Source organism: Chrysochloris asiatica, unplaced genomic scaffold (assembly GCF_000296735.1).
Source record: "Chrysochloris asiatica unplaced genomic scaffold, ChrAsi1.0 scaffold00007, whole genome shotgun sequence".
Classification (NCBI taxonomy): domain Eukaryota; kingdom Metazoa; phylum Chordata; class Mammalia; order Afrosoricida; family Chrysochloridae; genus Chrysochloris; species Chrysochloris asiatica.
Genome location: NW_006408525.1, coordinates 25,406,320 through 25,424,126, shown reverse-complemented (window position 1 = coordinate 25,424,126; position 17,807 = coordinate 25,406,320). Strand labels below are relative to the sequence as shown.

Below are 17,807 nucleotides of genomic sequence, written 5' to 3'. Positions count from 1 at the left end.
CAGCAGATTAAGCATTGGACTGCTAACACAAAGGTCAGTAGTTTCAGTCCACCAGCCACTCTTCAAAAAAATGAGGTAATCTACTTTCATAAAAATGTACAGCCTAGGAAACCCTGTTAAGTGTCCTCCCAGCTTGTGTCTCAGTGTGCAGAAAGAAGGGGAACTTAAGGGGCAGTGACAGATGAGCCTTAGGTGACCCTGTGATAACCCAATTTCCTAGAAGGCCACAAGTTGGGCTCTCAGTTAAGCTTTTTGTCCCCAATTTCCAAGTTGGCTCTGACTCATAGCGGCCCTGAATTGGGTTTCCGAAGAGCAGCTGGTGGGTTTGAACCGCCAACCTTATCCTACAGTGCCACATCAGGACTCCACTGTCCTAAATGGTCACAATGAGTTGGAATTAGCTCAATGGCAGTGGGTTTGTCTCTCTGGTTTTATGTGGCAATGCTGTTGTTGTTGAGTGCCGTCGAGTCGGTTCTGACCCATAGTGACCCTGTATAGGGTTTCCAAGGAGCAGTTGGTGAGCCTAAAACTACCAACCTTGCAGTTCAAACGGCTTTGCAGTCTGGCGCATTAACCCACAGCTCCACACCAGGAATGTCAAATTAGGAAAGATCACGGGTATGGCATATAGACCCACTTAGGGTCTCATAGGGATTCCATACTTCTCTGGGCTTCCATTTCGTAAGTCTTAGCAGCCTCAAGCTGTGATGTTGGGGGACGGTGGGATTCGAAAATCCCCATAATCAACTCCCTAACAAATTAAGACCCAAGCACAGTGTCAAGTTTACAGTCTAAATTTTATTATCTCCAAGTCACAATGCTGATCACAAATGTGCACCCTTTAAAACAGTAACAAAAACAAACAACACACATGGAGAAATCCTTGCAACTAAACACAGGGACTGACAGAGACAACTGTCACAGTGTCTTAAGGTCTGGGAATCTGGGCATACTGCCCACAGGCTTGAGGAAATATCTTCAGGTTTAAGGCAAAGGGGACAACCTACAAAAGGCATGGCCATTAGTTACCCCTAAAAAGATTTTTTTTCTCCTCCTTGGGGGTTACAGCTCAAGTGCCTCTCTTCCTCCACACCCCAGACACCTGTGACTCAGCTGCCCAAGAGAAGGAAGAGAAACATACAGTGACATTCTTGGGAGAGAAATACAGATGCCACCTTCTTCCCCAGGTTCTGTAGAAGGATAGGGACAGCAGCCAAGTTGCCTCTGGGAGAAACAAATGCTGCTGCAATGGAAATCTCTTCGGCAAAGGCAGTAAGGGTGAAGGAAGGAAGGAAGGAAGGAAGGGAAAGGAAGAGCCTTTGCCCAGAGGGTGACTAGCTTCATTAGGTCTTACACCCAGGTGCGGTACATATTTCTGTTTGCAAGGACAGGAATAGAATAGGAGAGTATGAGGGGAAATAAGGTGTTATCATCTAAAACACTTGTAGCAGGAAAAACACAGAGAACAGCAACTACGAAGCTGAGGGTAGATTGCTTGCTGGATAATACTTGCCTCTAGAGAGATGCACTGGTCCACAGCAACTGAAAAGGAGAGGAGGGATAGATAGAAGAGAAGCAGAGCCCTCTATTTCCACTTACCTCAAAGACTGAGCCCTGAGGACTGTGTGAATACAAAGCCCTAAGGCGCAAAAGGCTCTCACTCATCCTCCCTTTCTCACAAAAGCACCTGGTTTTCCATGTGCTCCACAGTAGACTATCCTCAGTAGAAGACTGAAGACCACAGGAGCACAGGGACTGACAGCTCAGAAAAAGCTCCTACCCATCTACTTTGCTTTCTCCACAATGTGACACTCTGTACAGACAGCTACTCTTCCACAGGGTCAGAGCACTGAAGGGAATCCACACATACAGAAGAATAAGACAAGGACTTGGTAGGGGGAGGCTGGCTGGTACAATAATCTCAACTATCTAGGATGTAAAGAAAAACCAAAAGGGAATCCAGAGGAGCTAGCAAACCAACAGAACGAACTCATTTCACTTAAAAGACACAGAGAAAAAGAAGAAGCAAAAAGAAACAGATAAAAAAAAAATTCATTTTAGAAAGCAAGCCAGGATTTAAAAATGAACATTCTTAGAAACAAAACAGAAAAGAGCTTCCCTGGGAGCAGAACACTTGAATTTCCTGGGAGAAAGTGAAGTAGAACCAAAGATATGGGCTTCTAGACCTAGACTCAGAAGCCCAGGCTGTCTGGATTTCTCCTTCCCTAAGCTCAGGCAAGCCAAATAGAGTGGAAGTGGGAGGGAGTCTTCTTGCTTTTCCCTCTTTCCAACAGAGCCTGGCCTCAGAGGAAGGCAGGGGTCCTCCTCCTTCAGCCACTCGCTTATGGGAGCCACCCTGTATCTTGAAGCCCTCCTGGTAGTAGACAGCCAGCTGAATTTGTCTTCTCGCCTGAGTTCCACCTCTGCAGTTCTGACAAGGGTGGGGAAAAGGAAAGGACCAACGAATGTTAGTGGGCCTTCTGGCATTTACAGGTATTTCTAGAGCACCTGTCTTTGAAAAAAAAGAAAAAGAGAGACACAAAGCAGCAAAATCCATATCTTCAGAATTCGCTCTGCTATAGCACCTCAAGATTAGACGTCCCCTTTTCTTGATCAAGTTAAAGTACTTCCTATATTTTTCCTTTGCCATTTCACAAATGAAATTCTGTAAAATTAACAATGGTTTCTACTTCAACCCTACTCAATGCAACAACAAAACAAAGAAACTGGCAAATTTCAGGACTCCTTTTAAGTCTCCCCTGAGATATCTCATGATTACAACTTAAATCATACATAAGGTAATTTGGCTTACTTGTTAAGCAAATAAGTGTATTAGTTTTAAGAATGCTTTAAGAGTCACAGTAAGTTGTATACTTACTTTTATATGTTAGATTTAAAATATTCACAAATTCAAATTAACTGGAACCCCTGCTTACAACCTGAAATAATAAAGTTGAAATATATTATCAAGCCACACATAAAAGACTGCGTTCCACAGAAGCACACACAAAAAGAAGAGAAGTCCTTTGGGGAAATAATTAAAGCCCCTTGATATAGGGATGTACCGTAACTATGGAGAGGGGCTCATACCTCAGGTGGGGGGGGCTTAATGGTGACTGGTTGGGGAGTCCTCCGGGGTGGGGAGGGCTTCGGCTGTACCTGCTGCTGGGCAGGGTTATAGTAGGTCACACCTCCATATACCTGTGATGGGGCCTGGGGCCCCACAAATCATAAGAAAAAGTAAGGAACTAATTTGTCCATACAATATCAACAGGAAACATTATTCAATCACAAAGAACAGTATTAGTGAATTTATCATTTTTAAATCTCTAAGCTGTTCCCGTTAAAAATAACGTGACTATTCATTTCTGCCTTAATCTGTTGCTCTGAGTCTCACTTCTAAGTACTGCCCAGTTTTCTCTTAATTCCTACCAGCAACTGACAAATGCAAGGGGCTGCGCTCCGTGATGACACTCCAGATACCAAGGGCCAACCAGCTGGAAGTTAATCAGGAAGGGGGTAGGGCTGTGAAGAGTATAATGCAGCTTCTTTATGCACTTAAATCAACAGCAGATGTGCCCACCTTGAAGGACCCGACCCACTGCCCTCGAGTTACTTCTGACTCAAAGCAATGCTGTAAGATACGGTAAACTAACTGCTCCTTAGGGTTTTAGAGCCTATAAATCCTCACGGGAGCTGGCAGCCTCACCTTTCTCCTCTGGTGCAACCGATGGATTTTAGCCCATCGCACCACCAGGGTTATGATGGGCCAAACACACCATTACAGAAGCTGAAGTGAACAGATGTGAGCATTACATACGCTGCATTTCCAGCTTCTAACCACCAAGACGCATCCTGGCGCTACATGAAAATCAATGGCACTGACATTTTCTCTATCTCCCCCCATCCTCCATTCCTATTTGACTTAAGAGATATGTATCCAGAAAGATCTGTCCTCTCACCTGTGTGTTAGGATACAGATGAGGCGGTGGTGGGGGAGGCAGTGTCCCTGGAGCATAAGGGTAACTAGGATTACCAAAATTCATGACGCCTGGGGCAGAAAAGTAAGTAGGAGCAAGCAACTGCTGCGGTGGTGGCTGTCCTGGAGACATGGACACTGGTGGGGGATAGAGGCCTGGATTGGGCAAAGGCGTTGGTGTCTGGTGGGGATGTAAACCTGGAAAAGGGAAAAATCACACCATCTGAAATAAAGATAACACCATTCCTAACCTAGCTGGGCTGCTCAGCATAAAGAGGCTAGGACAGACCCAGGAGGAATTTGTGGCTGGAACAGCCACAGAAGCCAACCTCCCAGGCAAACAGCACAAAGCTCAGAAGGATGGGGTTTATGAAGCCCCCACCACACATTCGCAGAGGAGCCAAGCATACCTGGGTGGGGAAGATGCATTTCTGGCTGCACAATCATGCCCTGAGGAGGCAGTGAGGCAGGGCTGTCACCATGGGTATAGATTGGTCCTTGGAACTGCACTGCAAAATATCACATTGGAACTGTCAGAAATCCTCACTCTTCAAATCACGTGGAAAAGTCACTGTGTCCCCCAAGCCCTTTAAGAGATGTTTTCAATTTCCTTTGTGAAGAAAAGAGCAACCAGACACCGTTTGATAACCAATGTGAGATGTCCGAAGGAAAACTGACAGAACTTCAAAAAATTGGTGGAAAAATGGAATGGAAAGATAATAGAATTTTTACATGAACTTTCTGAAGTCCCCTCATAGTTCACTTTACCCGTCAAGAAAGGTATGCAGTCAATCCCAACAAGACAACACTCACGTGGATCATAGTAATGCCCTTCCATGATACTGATATGTACGGGGGGCGCGGGAGGCTCTGGCACAGGTCTTTGTCGCTGTGATGAGTAGCGTTTGGCTCGACCACCCTGGACGCCCTGAGATAAAGTTAAAGGCCTGAGTAAGAGGACTTCAGATCTAGTCCTACCCTCCTTTAGGTGCTGCCAAACATTTACTTGATATGTGGCAGGTTTTTTCATAATAATTCACCAAATGAATTAAAACTCAATTTTTATTAGCTTGAATCTAAACCCTCTACCTTACCTGAGATTAAAAAATAAAAATGAAAAGATAGGTAATCAATAGGAAAACTAACTTCAAGATCTTATTGGTTTTAAGAGTGAATAAACTATAACATGTAGCCCCCTTCTGTGTCTACCCCTTGTCCCTCGGTACCATTTCTTCCATCCGGTTAAACTGCGGTGGTGGTCCGGCTCCCATGTGGATGTGGTTGGGCACACCTGGAATACACCACCAAAAGAGTCATGGATGAAGAGGAAACACGACAGGAGTGGGACTCAAATAGGTCATCCAGTATTTAGAAATTTACCCTCCCAGCCCACTACCTTAATACAGAAATATAATCATTGAACAAACTACACTGAAAAATAGATGGATGATCAGAAGGGCAGTATTTGCCCAAGGAGAAAGTTCAGATGGGTTAACAAAGGAGGAAGAATGGAAACAGGAAACACAAGGTGTTTCACTGTAGGGACTGCAATCCATGAGATGAAACAAAATGTGGCTAAACTACTGAACGCAAAACTGATCTGCTCTATAAACCTTCACCCACAAAAAAAATAAATAAAATGATTTCAGTGAGAACACTCATGTTCTAATTTCTCCCATGAAATATGCCCCTGTATAAAATCCCTAGGAGGCTGTAATTTAGTATCAAACACATTGAAAAACCTCAGTCCCAGAGTTTCTAACAAATGAACAAGGAAGAAGTGGATCCGATTACACCCTATTCAGAGACCTGGACTGGAAGTTTGGGGAGAGATTTCTATTTGACTAAAAATGACTTTGGATAAAAAGGAATGCTCTAGAGACTGTCTTCCTATGGTATATTAGTAGAAGAAATACTCCACTATTCAGGGAGCCACACTTGGCCCAGTTTGGGTTCACTGGTTGGTTTTTGGTGCTCTAAAATCAATCACACATTAGAAAAGTATACTGAAATTCCCAGTCTTTAGGAGAATCTCCTATCTAAATTTAAGCCAGATTTCAGAAAATTAATTCTGGTTAGCGGAAGGTAAAAGCAGAATGGCCAAATGAGGTGGTAGATAGATCCTAGTCTTTAGAACTATGCTGTCCAATATGAGACAGGCAATAGACACATGTGGATTTTAATTAGTTAACAACAAAAATTTCAGTTCCTCAGTTACTCTGGCCACATTTCAAATGTTTAAAAGTCACAGGAACTCAGTGTTGATATCAGGTAATGTAGACAAAGTAGTGGGATAGTCTTGGGCAATAGATTAAAAGTTCTAAGCACTATGGCTAAGTATATACCTACGAATCCATCTCTTTCTCACAGTTAATGAAAAGGCAGATATATGTCAGACACCTCATCCCAGAGAGAAACAAGTCCATGCACCTAAACTCAATGAAACAAAGTGGAATGAGCTAGCTCCAACCATAGAATACCTACCCCGAAGTTCCCGTGGTGGCAGGAATGAAGGCTGCCCTGGAGTCCAATTCTGTTCTGATATATTTAGTTGTGCCACATCTTGCTCAAGTCCACCTGTAGTAGAATCCACTGGAGGTTCCCAGTTTCCAGTCTTAGCAGGTGGAGGAGGGGTAGTTTCTGGGACTGATGGTGCCGGGGTTAGTCCTTCAGGTGGAGGAGGCACCTCGTCTGCAATCTTGACTGCATCTCCAGCTTTGGTTCTGGTTCTTCTTGCCCGGGAATAGGATTTCTTTTCAATGGGCCTGTCAGGAGCTGGAGGTACAGTGTCAGGAGCAGGAGTTGATGTCTCTAAGGCGGCCTCTTCCTTTTCAGGATTGCCATGCACTTGAGCATCGGCTTCTGGGGAAGGATCTCTCAGATGAGCTTGTTCCAGCCGCCGGGACCGGTAACTAGTCTCATGCTTCAGAGTCTCACCAGACCGGCCACCATGTGGCCCACCAGTCTCTACAGGCCTAAAACTAGCACGGCCTTCCTTGAAGCCCCCAGATCGAGAGTAATTCCTGGGTGTAGACATTCGGCCAGTACCTGCAGCATTCCTGTTAATAAATGTCCTTGGTGGCAGGGTACCCCCGGGACCCTGGTGGCGATGGGACTTGTTTGGCCGCTCACCAATCCAGTTTGGATCTCTTTGTGGAGGGCTCCCAAATCTAAAAAAGGGGGATGAAGAAAGTCTTAAAAATAAAATAACAAAAGGAACTACCAGAGATATAAACTGAGGGTTAGGGAGACTTCCCAGATCCCTCAGCCTCTCAATTACTGGCAAGAACAGAGTGAGAAAAGCAGGAAGATTCTTTCTAAAAATATCAACAGTCTAGGCTTCAAAATTTCTTTACCTGGGTTTCCGAATTCTTCGGGGTTTGATGTCATCAGGATTGTGAGCTGAGCGAATGTCATAGCCATAAAGAGCAATGAGCTCCTGTCGGGACTTGGGAGCCTGTTCATCCTCCCGGAACTTGTCATGCTCCCAGCGACCCTCATCCTTCCATAGCTTCCGCTGACGCCCCTTGGGTCTGGACAAAACCAAAACCAAAAGATTGGCAGAAGCTGCCAAGGAGAGCTATTCATGAAACAACAGGGGTCAGGGAAGAAGACACTGGGAACCTTGTGTATTCTCATTCTACAAAACTGGCCTCCCCCAAAACAAGAGTAAATCATAACACTGCCAAGCCTGCTGGGCTCACATACAACAGGAAAAGAAATGATCTGGTATCCCGTATGAGGCAATTTATGTGAGTACTTCATACCTCAGAGTCCCTGAGCTTTAGATACAGAAAGGCGGGGGAAGTGTGACAATGATGAGAGCACAGACTGCCGGGAAACGAATCCCAGCTATTCTACCTAGAGTTATCAAATAATCTAAGCTTATTTTCCTCATCTGTATAAGAGAGAGAATCACAATACTGACCTCAAAATAATAAATAAGATAGCACAGATAAGCCCTTAGCACAGTGTCTGGCATTAAGTTAAGCAGTAAATCACTAACAGATATTAGCAGCAGCAGCACGTGGCTATTACCTAACTTCCTCCTCCTGAGTTTGTCCTCGAAGATCATGCTCAAAGAAGAGCCCTTTCCGGGGTATATATGCTGGGTTCTTCCGATCTTCATCGTCATCTAAATGCTTTGGGCCCTTCGTCCCCAATTTGTTCTCCACAGGCTCTGTGCTCTCCTAGAGAAGAAGAGAAAGGTCTCCTAAGTCCATCCAAGGTCCCTACTGCAGTTCGAAGGCAGAGGCCTTTAGCGAGCACTGACCTGCCCATCCCCGCTCTGCCGCTCTCCAGTGATCGTGCCTTTATTATCAGGCTTTTCTTCTCCCTTCTCTTCTTTTGCTGATGAATTAGCAGCATCATTGGCTTCTGATTTCAGCTCTACTTTAGAGTTTTCATCTTCACTGTATTCCCCTTCTTCTCCCTGAAAAAAATCCCATGACAGCTGTGAAGGTAAGATCTGAATGGTGTAGTTTAATTTCCTATTCTTTAGGAAAACATTTTGACAATCTTTTATTACAATCCTCAAACATAATATTCTTCCTTAAATTTCTACAAGGAGCACTCTTTATATATACACAATTTGGTGAGGAAGTCAAGTAGATTTCAAGATAAAAATACTATTTTAAATGAAGAAAAAAACTAATAAATACAGAGTGAACTCAAAGAAAATTAATACACCTGCACATCAAAATTTTAAAAAGAGGAAAATCAGAAAGATTTAGTAAATATTAATACAATAGAATTGAAAATGTAAAGAAAACTCACAAACAAAATGAACTCAGCAAAGGAAATGATGTGGAACAAAGAAACCAGTTGCACCACAAAAAAACACACACAGCAAAAAAAATGACAGTAATCAATTCATACCTATCAAGAATTACACTGAAATATAAATGGATTAAATGCACCAGTCAAGAGACAGAGGAAACAGAATGGATAAGAAAACAGGATCCTTCAATATGCTGTCTACAAGTAACACATCAAAAAAGATGGAGACAGTCTAAATGCCTATCAACAGAAAAATGATTTAAAAAAAAAAAAGGAGTAGCTAAGGTTCATAATAAGGAGACCAGCTTTAGAGTAGGATTATCCTCTCAGTATCTGAACCCATAGGAGGAAGAGGTTAGAGAGAGAGTTTAGAGACCTACAGAGATACAGAGATACCAAGTAATGACACCAAGGGAAAGTGAACTTAACAATGTCAGGGCACAAATTTATCTGGTAGATAAATAAATACATGTACACTGGTTTCTTATTCTCTTACTGAGTTCAACACATACCCAAGCCAGAAATGTCGTCTCTTAACTTCAGACCCAGGTTGACCCCAGGAATCTGGTCAAATACACTTAATGCAAGATTCCTCAATAAATGCTGTTATTGTTAGGTGCCATCCAGTTGGTACAGACTCATAGCGACCCTGTGCACAACAGAACGAAACACTGCCCAATCCTGGGCCAACCTCACAATTGTTGCCACGCTTGAGCCCATTGATGCTGCCACTTTGCCAATCCATCTCGCTGGGCGCCGTCTTCCTATGTTTCTCTGACCCTCCACTTTTCCAAACACGATATCCTTCTCCAGTGACTGGTCCCTCCTGACAATATGTCTGAAGTATGAGAGATGAAGTTTGGCCATTCTGGTCCCCAAGGAACAGTCTGGATGTACTTCTTCCAACACAGTTGTTGGTTCTTTTGGCAGCCCAAGGCACTTTCAATATTCTCCTCCAACACCATAACTCAAAAACATCAATTCTTCTATGGTCTTCCTTATTCACTGAGAAGTTCTCACTTTCTGTTTGTGAGCTTTCCAGTGTTCTAACTGAGCTGAGGCTGCCTGATTGGACCAAACAAGCCAACTTAATATTTCCCCAGCACTCAGCAGCTGGATGTTTTGGCCTCTAGGTGTTGTGGGTTAGGATTCCAAGAAATATGATACTGGTAGGAAACCCACAGAACTAAGGAAGATTGCTTGCCTATACCCATAGTAAGAATTATGTGTTTACCAAGAGTTCAACAACCAACTACCCTTAATTCTTCCAATGTTCCTCAATTACATAGAGTTTTTACTTCTCCTAAAATGTTGATGGGTGGGCGGGTAAATACTTCTTTCCTTGATCCAACATTCCCTGAAGGTTTTGGAGGAGAAATTGCAGGAATCTTGCTAAGTGCATGTGACCTAAATTCACTCCCCCCACCCCACACACACATACACTGACTGAATTAAAGCATCTTAAAATAGTACCAGTATGATTAATCAGGGAACTTTGTTTTATGCTCCACCCCCTCTAGTCTGTGGTGGAATGTCAAACCAGGCAACTCTTTTATTCCAAATGAGAAACTAATTTTGTTTCCAGAGCAGGACAGAAAGTGACAAATAGCATAGTGTTGAGGAGACTCCAAATTAGTCAGGGCCTAGTCTAACAAAAACCTTGGCGCTACCCTAGGGTCACACTGCTTTGGCTCAGAGGTGTCATCGAAACTTTTTGCTACAGGAGACAAACTCTACACATTGCTTGGTGAACTCTCTTCCCAACCCTCAGGCCTACCTTACTTTTAAGAAACTGCTTCTCTTGCAGAATTCTCATGTGGAGGTTTGTGCTCATTCTCTCATTCCCCACATACTTCAGAATAAGAGATGGAGTCAGTATCTTCCTCTTTTTAAATGTCTCTTCCAGACCAAACTCCTCCAGTCTCATTTGAAACCCCTGCTCTTCCGAGTCTCCTATCACCTGGTTATACTTCTATATATCTGTGTCACTGAAGTTGGAGCACTGAGTTCATCTCCACTTTAGTCATCCATCTTCAAAGGCCACTTAGTCATCCATCTTCAAAGGCCACACTCTACACTACAGTCCTTTCCAGAAGCACTTTTTAAAAAACTTTTAATAAGTAAACCTGCTTCAATTTTTAAAGACTTAAATTTGAGTAAAGAAGGGTAAAGAATTGATCAAGGAGCCTTGGTGGTACAACTGCTAAGCCTTCCATTCAGCTATTGACCCCAAAGTTTCTAGTTTGAACCCAGCCATCAGTTCTGTGGGAGACAGCCCTGACAATCTGGTCCCATAGAGTCACTATGAGTCAAAAATCAAATCAACAGTACATAACAGTCTTCTCAGTTATTGCCACCCTGCCGCCAACTTCGTACGAGTCACTCCTCTGACCTCCTCTCTATCTTCTCCCTATCAATCAGGCCTTCCCCACCTTCACTTTCCTCTTTATGTAGATTCTAGGATCCATCCCCCTAGCCACCTTCACATGGCCTGGATCAACTCAAACATCTGTTTTCTCTAGGCCTACAAAAAGGATACTGAGCATCATGAAAGAGGTTAACAAAAAAAAATTTACACATCTTCACAGTTCAGTGCCACCTCCAACCTCAATCCTTCCAAAGGTTCCCTGCATAGCTCCAGTCTCATTTACCCCAATCAATCAAACTCCTCCAATCTTGCAATTCCTACCCACACCTCCACCAACTTCTTGCAGCAGATGCCTTTTCTCCTATATCACAGAGAGATCGAATAACGAATATGGGCTTCCTCTCCACATCTTTTCTTACCCCCAACCTTTCTTCCTCTGTTTACAATGGATGATGGTTTCCTTCAACTTTGTTTGGTTTCTATGTCTTCTCATGAAGTCAGTCAAGGTAACCAGTACACTTATTACCTACCACTTGCTATTTCTTTCTGTACTTGTCCCTTCCCATTCATCTTTAATCATACACAGACCTCTCCCAATTTTACGCCACCACCAGACTGTGTCTTCATCTCACAGCCTTCTTTCCAGGTACCACTTCTCAAGTCTCCCCTTTATAGCTAGTTTTTTTGAAAAAGTGTTTTTGGAGGAGTCTGGGAAAGTGGCAGCAGCACAGTTTTCAATCTCTCCAAATTGCCACAGGAAGACAGACCTTCTAGAAGGTAGAAGCAAAAAATAATCTTTGAACAACATTTACCAGAAAACCAGGCTACAAGCTCCAAAATGTAAGCCAGGTAAGAGCACAGCAATAACAACAACAAGGTCCACATAGCACCAATTGGTATCTACAGGCGAGAGCAGAGAGAAGCCAAAAGACTTGAGAAGAAGAGATCAAGAGATCGTCACTGGAAAAGCCCAGCGGCAAAAGGAAGAAGAGTAGTTGAAATGAAGGGTCTTGCCATCTCCAATAGCACATAAGTATAAGGGGTCTGTGGTTGGAAGGTGTAAGGGGTTGGAGTAGTCTACCCCTTTGAACTCTCACCTGGTTGCCAGGGCTCCCCCAGAAAAAAAGGAAGTGCTGAGAAGAGAGAGAAGAGTGAAGGCAAGATAAGGGACAGAAAAAGGTGGTGAAAGTCAGCCACTTCATTTTAGAAAAAGCAACTGCAAACCACGCTTCTAACAAAATGATCAGGAAAACAATTTTACATCAAATAAGTAACAGAAAAGCATATAGGTTAAATTCCATATAAACATATTAATAACAAAATAAAGTACGATAACACTGCTACATACAATTGTGGTGGTTGCGTGCTGTGGAGTTGGTTTCAACTCATAGCGACCCTGTATAGCCAACAAAACCATTTGGTCTGGCCCTGACAAGGCAACAGCTGTTCTAGCCACCATATTGTTGTTGTTAAGTGCTAGTGAGTCGTTTCTGACTGTACAGGGCTTCCGAGGTTCAGCTGGTGGGTTTGATTTGTCAATCTGTGGTTCGAGGTCCAGTGCTGATACTACACAGCCACAATGGGAGTCCAGTCATCACATTTGTTGTTAAGTGCCTTCGAGTCAGTTCCAACTCATAGTAACCCTGTATAGGGTTTCCGAGGAGTGGCTGGTGAGTTTGAACTGCCAACCTTGCAGTTCAAACCGACCCTGCAGTCCAACGCATTAGCCAGTCCACAGCACCACGTCATCACATTGGTGGCAGTGGTGGTAAATACTGTGGAATCAGTTTTGACTCACAGCGACCCTACCATAGGGTTTCTGAGGCTGTAAATCTTTACAGAAGTATAAAGTCTCTTCTTTCTCCCAATGCCATCACATTAGGGGTGAGTTAATTAAACATTTGACCAAAGATAGCAGGCTAATTTTTCATCTCATTTGGCAGTTCAACTCCTAATCCATTACACTGCTAGGCCTCCTGGTAGTATAGTATGTCAGTAAGATGCACATGTTAAAATTACACTTCTATTTTAAAATGAGCTCAAAGACATTAAGGCATGGAAAAACATCAATCTAATTCAACCCGAATTAGAAAAACTCAGAAACAAATGAAATAACAGAACTCAGAAAGAAATTAAAAATGGAAGAAAAAATCATTTCAGATATAACATCCAAACTAGAAGGAACACACAAGAGTAAATAGACAACAAATAATGGCTTAAGAAAAGTGGAAATGAGAAAAAAAATTAAGAAGAAATGAGAGAAAAGAATAAAAGAGAAAGGCATTTGGGTAACAGAAGTTTTACGTCATTCTAGAAAACACACCAAATGCATGCGAATCCTGACACAGGGCAGCGCACACCAAGTCAAGTTATAACTACTCAGCTTTAAAGGAAAAAAAATCCTTTGGACATCTAGATAAAAACAGCAGGTGACTTTAAGAGATATAAAATTAAGAATCAGTTTTGTTCAATATAAAATTTTTGTTTCACACCATCGTCTCATGGGCCTGGAAATATGAATTCACAAGAAATGCAAAGGACAGAAGAATGTGCTGAATTGTACAAAGAAACATGCAATCATTAAAATCTTGTCAGTAGATCAGTCGTAAAGAAAAGGGATAGGAAACAAATATATATGGATTAAAAGACTTAAAGGATAGATAAAATTTTAAGAAACGGACAAGACTAAACCACAGCATTTTATGTATATTCAGTTGGTAACTAAAAAATACAAGGAATTATGAAAGTCTGGATATCAAATATCTTTCTCTAATCTAGACCTTGTTGTCCAATAGTACTTCTGGATGACAGAAATGTTCTTATCTGTGCTGTCCAATACAGTAGCCACTGGTCACGTGTGGTTACTAAGCACTTGAAATGTGGATAGGACAATTAAGGAACTAAAATTTATTATTATTTCAAATAGCCACATGTGGCTGGTGGCTATCATACTAGACAGGGTAGATCTAGACCTCTTTTCTAAATTTCAGATGATATATACTAGACATTTCCATTTGAAAGTCTCACAGGTTTCTTAATCTCAAAACATCCAAAAATTAACCTACCACCTTCCTTCTTGAAAACTTTCCCTTTCTTAGTGAATAACAATACTTACTAACACGTACAGTTCACTGCCATTAACTACATTCATCCTGCTGTACAACCTATCATCACTATCCATTTCCAAAATTTTCCATCACCTTGAACATAAGCAATGACTCTCTTTTCTCCCTCCTCCTACCAAGGAATTACTTTCTTAACTGTTTTCCCCCCTCTGACCCAGAATTGAAACTCCACAAGAAAAGAACCACAACTGACTTTCATGCAGCCCAGGGCAGATACTTAATAAAGATAAGGAACAAGTAAGGCCCTGGCTCAGCATTCACCTTTATTTCTAGAACTCTGCCTCAACAATGCTTCAAACTATTTTCAGTTTCCAAGTGTTTACTTTTCTTCCTGCCTCTGGGCTTTCTCACCTGTTGTTCTCAATGCCTACAACATGTTTTGCTGAGCAAACTCCAATTTATTTTCAGGTCTTAGCCTTTCCAGACTAAGAGAGGAGTAGTGCCCGGTCATAATACTTTACTTAATCCTATCTCAGCAGTTGTTACAATGTCCTATGACTGCCTGAACATGTGCCTGACTTTCCTACTAAGTCAGAAAATCCGTAAAGATAGGAATTTTGTTAAAGTGTTCACAACTGCATCGCTAGAGTTTAACAGAAAGTCTTAGATGTAATCATTGTTGTTAAGTGCCATCACGTCAGTTCTGACTCAGAGACTCTGTATGGGGTTTCTGAGGTATGACTGGTGGATTTGAACCAACAGCTTTGTGGTTAGCAATCCAGTTCTGAAATTTATCAGAAAACCCTTGATCCATGATGCAATTCTCCCTGTATGTAACCTATTATCAAAATTCAACACTTAAAAAAATCTACTCAAGAATAACAGGAAACAGCCACTCTGATGGCATGTCTAATAGTTTATACAATCAAGACAGGCAAACTCACAAAAGTCTTCCAAAAGGAAATTGACTTTTGCCTCAAGAAATAGTGAAAACCTCATCTTACAAGTAGAGATGTTTTTGGCACAAAACCACTGATCAATCCTGCCCTTTCTGCATCTTTACATAAACTTGGAAATCCCATCCAACTGGCTGGCTTTTTCTACATAGGCAGCATGAAATGAACTACTATATACCCTTGAAAGACAGTAGGATATTCCATTATCTTATTTAGAACTTTGATTTTCTTCAAATAGGAAAAGAAGCCAATATAACATGCTGTTGTTAAGTACCCTGGAGTCGGTTCCAACTCATAGTGACTCTACACAGGGTTTCCAAGGCTGCACATCTTTCCCGGAGCAGAACACCTCATCTTTCTCCCATGGAACAGCTGGTAGTTTCGAACTGCTGACCTTGAGGTTAGCAGCCAGATTCGTAACCACTACGCTACAGTTACATAAAAAGATCGCCTCCAGTTTCCCTTAGTCTAAGAATACCTTTTGTAACCATTTTACAGAAGCACAAATGAAAAATGAGCAGCAAGTCCATCACTGTGCTTTTGCACCCAAGGTGTCTAGGTTTATAAAAATACATTTTCCCATCAGCACCATAGGAAAAAAAAGTTATTATACTTACTTCTGAGTCTTCGGCACTTTCATAATCTGAGAGAACAGCTGAAGGAAAAGAGAAATATGTGAAGAAAAAAGTGCGACAAAATTATAATTACATTTCTTGCCAGCTTGCTATGTTGTGGGTCAAGCTCAAATTCTCATCTGATTCTGACAACAACCTTTGAGGTTAATAAAATTTTACAAAGGAGGATACAAAGGCTCTGTGATATGATCTTTCCCAAGATATACTGCTAAAAACACAAGCTCTTAAGAATAGTACTACAGAAGAGCCACCCTGCAGCCCCTCCTCGAAATCCCTAACCATCTGTAAGAATGTTCGCAGTTGGACAGGTGACCTGAGTTTATAGGTTAACAACTCTTGTCATGGTGGGGTGAAAGATGCTACTCACCATCGCCCTCAATGCCATCTTCACTCTCCTGAAGGAATGGAGAAAATATGAGTTAATTCTGGATTTTCTAAGTGGAGACCCCAATAAAGAAACGAGAGTGGGAAGACGAAGACGCTAAATAAAATGGTTGAAAAGAGAAACGGGGTAAATTGCACCTTTAACTAGTAGCAAGTAAGGGAGGTGTTTGCTTGTTTTTCTCGTCATCTCCAGCTCTAAGGTGTGAATAGGCATCCACTTTGCACCCGCCGCGGCTACACCCTCCTTCCAGAAATCCCCATGCCCTCCCCTTCCTTTGGGACCCCGATGCACAAACCCGCACTAGGATAACTACTCTTCAGCACAACATACCCCAGCATCTGCCGTCAACTCTCAGATACCCATCGTCTCCACCCCGCCTCTAGCCTCACCCCAGGCCGCCCGGTCGCGGCCCGCCCCACAAACGTGGACTCACACACTCCGATTCCTCGGCGCTTTTGGCACCCCCGCTCTCCACCCGCCGCAGATGGAGGGCCCCGACCCGGCTTCCGCGCTGGGATGGAAGAGAGCCGCTGCCTCCGCCTCCAACGTTGCCGATGCAGCTCCCGCCACCCCGCGCCGGCGACCCTCCACTGTCAGAACCCGAAGCACCAGACTCCTCGTCCTCGGTGTCCTGCGATGCGCGCTGCCGCCGCCGCCGGTCCGCCATCTTACGGAGAACGGCCGCAGCCGGTCAGCTCCTTACGCACCGCGCCCGTCGCAGGGACAGCTGGGAGGCTCGAGATGAAGTCCCGGCATGCTTCACGGGCGCCGTTTGCGCCTCCTCTTTCCAGGGGGCGGGGCCGGGGCGGAGCCAGCGCCCTGCGGCACGTTTGCGTGTGAGTGGGATTACGTATGGTGATAGGGCGTGCGGGGAGCTTAACTCGGTTCCCGATTTCTCAGGACAGGCCAGGCCAGGACAAGGGGAGCTGGATGCGGGCAGCTACCCCCGTTTCCTCGCCCGGCCATTTTGGACTGTCCGAGAAGGCGGCAAGCTGTCACAGCCTCATTTTCAAGATTTCTGTATCTGTGTCTCGTTTTTACTTAGGTTTGAGGCTGATCATTTTACTGCATTCGTTTGCGTGGGAAAATCACAAATCAAGGTAGATCTCGAAAGCTGTTGTGCTGCGTCAGATTTGCCACACTAGCCATTGAAGTTAAGGGGCTGTCTGCAGGGAACTTGACCATAAGGACATTCAAGTTATGTGATATTAGTGTACCTAGAGGAATGCGCATTAATATGTTAAAAGTCCTCCAGTATTAATATATTAATATATATAAAGTTTAGTATATATTAATTGGAGTCCTGGTGTGGCACCGTAAGCTAAGGCGTCAGACTACAAAGTCGTTTGAACTGCAAGGTCAGTGGTTCAAGCTCACCAGCTGCTCCTTGGAAACCCTATACAGGGTGGCTATGGGTCAACGGTACTTAACATGTATTAATGCACAGGATGGTCCTGTTTTTATAAATGATATGATTGAGGATACTGATGCTAATCAAAAGTACAGACAATATGCAACTAAAGGCTTACAGAGCTAGAATTTAGACACAAATATCACAAAAGGCTAGGCCAGTGGCTAAATGTGACAACTTGTAATGCAAACCCAAAAACCACCCGTCCCAGTTCAAAATGGAGGACGTA

At 43.2% G+C, this 17,807-nt stretch overlaps 1 protein-coding gene across 1 annotated transcript; it reads right to left on the bottom strand.

Annotated features, from left to right (window-relative positions):
• Positions 1-2,915: 2,915 nt before the first annotated feature.
• On the bottom strand, positions 2,916-16,834 carry CASC3 (cancer susceptibility candidate 3). Its single transcript, XM_006832579.1, has 13 exons — positions 16,601-16,834; positions 16,150-16,177; positions 15,765-15,802; positions 8,253-8,411; positions 8,018-8,169; positions 7,336-7,512; positions 6,464-7,149; positions 5,206-5,270; positions 4,793-4,907; positions 4,390-4,488; positions 3,963-4,177; positions 3,091-3,213; positions 2,916-2,939 (listed from the first exon to the last, which is right to left on the bottom strand). The coding sequence occupies exons 1-13, from the start codon at positions 16,832-16,834 to the stop codon at positions 2,916-2,918; spliced, it is 2,115 nt and encodes a 704-aa protein (XP_006832642.1).
• Positions 16,835-17,807: the final 973 nt, after the last annotated feature.

What these genes read in the sequence shown, in the direction of transcription:
- CASC3 (XM_006832579.1), bottom strand. Translation starts at nt 16,834, where the DNA reads ATGGCGGACCGGCGGCGGCGGCAGCGCGCATCGCAGGACACCGAGGAC. An exon ending in CGAAGAATTCGGAAACCCAG is followed by an intron (nt 7,150 to 7,335) that starts GTAAAGAAATTT and finishes CCCCTTTTTTAG; the next exon opens with ATTTGGGAGCCCTCCACAAA. An exon ending in GCCACCACGGGAACTTCGGG is followed by an intron (nt 5,271 to 6,463) that starts GTAGGTATTCTA and finishes GGTGTATTCCAG; the next exon opens with GTGTGCCCAACCACATCCAC.